The sequence below is a fragment of the Solanum pennellii genome, chromosome 6, assembly GCF_001406875.1.
Source record: "Solanum pennellii chromosome 6, SPENNV200".
NCBI classification, from domain to species: domain Eukaryota; kingdom Viridiplantae; phylum Streptophyta; class Magnoliopsida; order Solanales; family Solanaceae; genus Solanum; species Solanum pennellii.
This window is the reverse complement of record NC_028642.1, coordinates 2,627,221-2,633,666: the sequence shown is the minus strand read 5'-3', so window position 1 is coordinate 2,633,666 and position 6,446 is coordinate 2,627,221. Positions and strand designations below refer to the sequence as shown.

The following is a 6,446-nucleotide window of genomic DNA, read 5'->3' as shown; positions in this document are numbered from 1 at the left end:
TGGGTGGGTGGGGGGGATGAATTCGTGACGGAATATTTATGACGATAGGCTAGCAAGGTCATCGCGATATGTGATGGTTTTGTGAAGGAATTTATCAATGTGGAGGACAAGTATGCTTTTTCTAATAGGTTAAGCTTTTAGATAACATATGGTCATATAATTTAAAGGGAAAAATAGACATACATTCATATCATATATATATTAATTCTATCTATGCTTTCAAATAATTACGTAAGTTACCACTAATTAATAGTTTTCTATCAAATATTGAAAAAGATACAACTAGATACATGTATTTTAACTACAAGATATACTAAAATAAGGAGAGAGGCCAGCGAGATGGGACGAAGACGAGTGAGATAGTCATGTATCCCAGATATATACGAATCGTGCTAGATACCATATGTATATGGTGTGATTCACATGTATCTAGGATAATATACAAGATACATAAGAGAGTGGTGAGTGAGATTTGTTATGTATATGAAATCCATTGTTATGCATATGAAATCCATTATATACAATATAATCTAGAACAAATTACACATAATTTTGATCTCATGTATCCCTAGATCATTTTAGATTCGCAATATTATAAACTACCATGTATATAAGTTATCAGAGTCTAAACTAATGAGATTTCTGTAAGTTTCTCAATAATTTAACATAACATTACAGAAGATAAATGTCCTATTTTCAAGTCTCACCACCTTCTATTATCAGAAAGAAATTTCACGAACATGTTTAAGTACTTATGAAAAAAGAATCCAGCAAGTACATGAATGTTTAGAGGCGTTGAAGACATAGTAAACAAAACGTTTTTATTTTACAATTTAAATTTTAAATAAGATGATCCCACGATTTAACGGACGAAAGAGACAAGAATAACTATGGATGACAAAGTAAATATTCAAGGCTAAACAATAGTACTACACTTGTTTCCTCTTTTACCTAAAGCTTCTGAAAAGTAAATATGTAAAGTAAAACAATGGAATTTATTATTTTCTTATTATTATTTTTGAAAATAAAGTTTTTAACTTTTTTTTTGTTTGGTTGTTAATAGTAGAATTATTTAGATGGTGGGAAGTCCAAATCACTTTCATGTCTTTACCTAATAAAAATGTTCAAAAAGAATATTAAGTTAGTTAAGACTTGTACATTTTGTTTTAATTAATTCTTAATTTTTCTTTAATTAACTAAATTCTCATACTTGTGAAACCTTAATTAATCAATCTATTTTAGTGAAGATTATCTTAGTTGGTTAATTATTTATATATAGTGTAAAAATTATTTCCCAAGTAATTTAGCATATTAAAATTATCATGGAAATTAGAGATATATTAAATATATCAAAATGTTATTTAATGTTATGATTTTAAATATATGACGTAACAAATTAAAATTAAAGAATTGTAAAAATATATATTTTTAGATGAAATAAAAAAGAAAATAGAACAAGCAAATTGAAAAAAGGAGAGAGTATATTTTTAAGGCATTCTATCTCATATATTATTCTGCTCAAAGTCTTTAATAAAAAGAATAAATTAAATTTTAAATCTCTTGAATTTTATTTTTGAAAAAGAAAAAATATATATATTTTTATACATTTCATTAATATTCCTTATTAAACTATAAAACATTTCGAAAAAAAAAAAATTCACAGAAATAATGTATAAAATATATGCTATGTAAATATGAAAATCTATAAGTAATATGATTGTATAATATAACGGGTCAGTTACATTTTTTTAATTTGATTATCGATTAACACTTATTATACAAATTTGCTTATAATTACTTTATAAATAAAAAAATTATTGTATAAATAATTACTGATTTATATATTAAGTACTCTAACGTAGTTCTGATGAAAATGTTTATACACGTGATACCCACATAAATTATTTTTTATTTACATAAATTTTAAATTATATAAATTAATTAATCATGACTTTAATACAAATCGAAAACGGATTAAAAAAAAATTAGCTGACAAAAAAATTAAGAAAGCTTTGAGCAGAATATAATAAAAGCATCCTTTTCTTTAAAGTTAGTGTGTCCACTTAACTTAAGGAACGTTCCTTCAAATTAATTTCACTTTTAAGGAAAAAAATTATTATTATAATAAAAGAAGCACAAAACAGGCAGAAAAAGGTGTAAAAATATAATTAAAATTTCAACAATTTTTAAATAAATATAGAAACGGATACAGAATCATGAGAAAAATTGTTTACATGATAATTAAGAATAATTAAAGAGAAAGAAAGAACTTTTGATGTAATCAAAATAATTAGTCAGATCAGTAAATTTTAAATAATTAAAAAATATAAAAGAAGAAGAATATCCATAATTAATGAGAACTTCTCATTTGTCTATAAATGGATTAGAAAAACATTTATCATGAACAAGAAGATGAAGAATTAACATTTAACATGAAGAAGATTAACCTCTCCTCATGTCATTAGTATTATTAGTCAGGACAGTGAATTTTGAATAAAAAAAGTACATAGAGCAAAAAAGAAAAAAAATGTACATAATTAAGGAGAAAAAAAGTCGAGAACATGAATAACAACAAGACTAATATGAAAAACAATCTCTCGATCATCATGTAATCGAGATAATAGTTGAATCAGTAAATTTTGAATACACATAAATAAAAGAAAAAAAATACATGAAGAAGAACATATCAAAAAAACATATATTATAAATCGAATCAGTAAATTTTGAATACTAAAAAAAGACTTAAGGAAGAAGAAGAATATATAATCAAGAAGAACCTCTTTGTTGTATTAAAATGATTTAGGAAAAACATTTGTCAATAATATGAACAAGAAGAATTAACATAAAGAACCTATCATCATGTAATTAAGATAATTAATTGGATCAGTAAATTCCGAATACACAAGAAAAAATAAGAAAGAACACAAGGAAGAAGAACATGTCATGAAATTTGAATTACTAGTTGGAATAGTAAATTTTGAATACACAAAAACTAAAGAAAAAAATTATCAAAAAAGCATGTCATGAAATTTGAATTACTAATCGAATCAGTAAATTCTGAATTACACAAACAACAAAAAAAAGAAGAAAAAGAACATGTCATGAAATTTGAATTACTAGTCGGAATAGTAAATTTTGAATACACAAAAAACTAAAGAAAAAAAAATCAAAAAATCATGTTATAAAACTCGTCTTACTAATCGAATCAGTAAATTCTAAATACATAGATAACTAAAAGAAAAAAAAATATCATGAAATTTGAATTATCAACTGAATCAGTAAATTCTGAATGCACAAATAATAAAACGAGAAGAAGGAAAAGAACATGTCATGAAATTTCTGTTATTAGTCAGATCAGTAAATTTTGAATAGAGAAATTTACCAGGAAGTTGCCATGGCTCACAAGTATGAAGATCAATTTCCACTAAAGTTCCTTTAATCACTTCTTGATTAGCAATTTTCTTGTAAAGATAATGAGATATTAATTCTTCATCACTAGGATAGAATCTAAATCCTGGTGGCAAACTTGATCCAATATCTCTTAAACCCATATTTAATATAATAATTTTTGGTAATTAAGAAAAATTAAAAAAAGTAGATCTCTTTTTTTTTTTCTTTTTGGGATTTGGAAAGAGAGAAAAGGGAATATTTTTTTTTGTTGATTAATAAAAATGGTGTATATTTATATAGTGGGAGAGGTTGAAAAGAACACTTTGCCACTTGTAATTAGTTACATAATTTAAGCAGCTTATGTTTGTGTAAAGTTAGTTATTGTATATTCTTGGAACTTTCATGATAAACCAAAGTCACAAGAAATCTACTTTTGTTGGCATAGTTTTATGAAAAATAAATAATGGAATTTTATAAATGACAGTGTTATATATTGATCGTGTAAATAATTTTTTTATATAATAAAATAATTAATTTAATCGATCATTAGACAGATTTATTCATATATTGATTACAAAATTACGTGAACTCAATTAATATAAAATTTAAATATTGGACTATGAATTTAATTATGTTAACTTAAAATAATAACTAAATTCATAAATTTTAAATTTTTAATTATTTTATTAACTTAAAATATAAAATTCTTTTTTTAGTAGGTTTTTAGTTATATATTAGTTTAATCAGTGTATAAATTTTGTTAAATCATGAGATTCACTTTATCTATATTTTTTAGTTTTGAATTCATATTTCTAAGTTATATTTTTTTATTATTATTTTAAATGTCGCTAATATTTTTGTAAATTTTATAACTAGAGTAAAAAATCAATTGTTGATGAAATATATATAAAATCAATTAATTAGTTTAATGTCGCTAAAAATTATTTTTATTATAATAAAATTCGATTAATTTAAAATTTTATCGATAAATATCTAACTTTCTCTATTAAAGATGAAGACTTAAATTTTCATTTCCATAACTCAAGTATGTGAATTTTTAGCTTCAATCATTTATTGATCACCAAAAATAACTACCTAACTTCTTTATGATTGTGACATGATTGATTCAAACATATTAATTAGGGTGCTTATAATTGCATAATGTTCAAAATATTAATCAAGAAGTGTTTTATTGATGGTTTTGTTTAGTCACTTAAAAACGTGTTACAATAATTAGTTACAATAATTGTCGATGAATTCATTTGCCCTTCATCGACAATTTTGAAATTACAGCCTTGAATTCAATTTTTAAGTCTATTTTTAAGTATCCTTTAATTTTAACTTTTCTAAAATATTAAAAAAATTAATTGTTATTATTATTATTTTAATAATAATAATAATAATAATAATAATAATATACCTATATATAGAGGTATATATGTATAAAGTCAAAGATAATCAAACATTAACATATTTATAATTTTTTTAATATCATATATTTATAAGTATATCAATCACATCAAAATTAAAATCTTAAATAAAAAAAATAATTAATTTCATATCAAACTAAATTACTATACAAAGGAAGTAATTGAAAACGTTGATGGCTAAGCAAAGAGCAATAATTATGAAAATAAAAACAAAATGTGTAATATTTTGGGACAACCTAATCATATCAATATGACAGCAATCTTTAAAATAATTTAATGTACTTAATAATATAAATATACTTTTTGTAGCCAATTTTTTTTTTTATATAAATTTTAATTTTTAAGATTTTATGTCAATTAAATTTGTCATATAAACAGAAAGGGAAGTGATTGAAAATTTTGTCAGCTAGACAAAGAGCAATAATTTTGAAATTATGAGGACAAAAGAGTATTACTAATATATTTTGTCACAATCTAATCATATGATCTGACTATAATTAGTAGCAATATTATATGTATAAGAAAAAAAGAGTAGAACTTAACATGGATAAGATCTTGGTAATAATCAATGTTTTGTGTGATCGAATTATGATGAAATTCTTTGGAATTTCTTTAAGGTAAGGATAAATATATTTCTGAATTTTCATAAATGATATGAAAATATTCTGCGTCTTACTTTGAGATATTGGTGTCCATGGCGTTCAAAAATTAGAGCATATATATATCTTTTATACTGATGGACATACACGTGTTATAACTTTATCCACCAATTCAACACTTAATCGACGGATAAGATTGTGTCATGTGTCCCTATTTAGTCTTCCGTCAGAGTGAAGGATATATATACTTTAGTTTTTGAACGAAAGGAGCACCGATCTCCAAAAAATATGACGAAGGATATCTACATATCATTTATGATAATTCTGAGGTACTTGTCCTTTTTCCCTTATCTTTATTCCAAGATGATGATTATCACTTCTATCACGTTCTTCTTAATATTTCTTGTTATTTCGTATTTCATCATTTTAATGTAAATTCACTAATACGCTAAATCAAACCAGAGATAAAATTTATGTCAATTTTATCTCAAATTATTATCTTTATTCCACGTACGAAATATCCGTGCGAGCTTATGTGAGACACAAGTTAGTGTAAAAGATTCTTTGAGTACTAAAAAGTCAAGATTGCCCCTGTGTCTGTTTCCCAAAAGCCACGTATTTGATGGGCTGTTATGGACTTTTACCTTATTTTTCGCCGTCATCTAAGAGGGCCCCTACCACCTTATGTGTCATTTGCAAACTTTAAGCAATAAAATTGGCATTTTATGTCGATACAAAAAAAAAATATCGAATCTAACTCAATTCAAAAATTATTTTGAATGATTGATTTATCTTAATTTGTAATTAAGCTAATTCGGAAGGATTATTTACCTCGCATGTCAAGAATTAAATCGTTAGAACGTAAACAGTATAAAATAGAATATCCAGCATAAAAGAAAACAATGAATTGAAATGGATCTAAGTATATTACTAGAACAAGGAGGAAGTTGAAATTAATTTTTTTTCTTTTTTTTGCTAGTATAGATACTGAGGAATGTTATGTGATAAATTTTATAGGTTTGATTAA

At 23.9% G+C, this 6,446-nt stretch overlaps 1 protein-coding gene across 1 annotated transcript in view; it reads right to left on the bottom strand.

Moving 5' to 3' along the window:
* Positions 1 to 3,647, bottom strand: part of LOC107022050 (protein CUP-SHAPED COTYLEDON 3-like) — a 6,642-nt gene extending 2,995 nt beyond the window's left edge. The window contains exon 1 of the mRNA XM_015222770.1: positions 3,383 to 3,647. Within this exon, the coding sequence (XP_015078256.1) occupies positions 3,383 to 3,551 (169 nt within the window). The 5' untranslated portion in view covers positions 3,552 to 3,647. The remainder of the gene's footprint in view (positions 1 to 3,382) is intronic.
* Between the last annotated feature and the right edge of the window lie 2,799 nt (positions 3,648 to 6,446).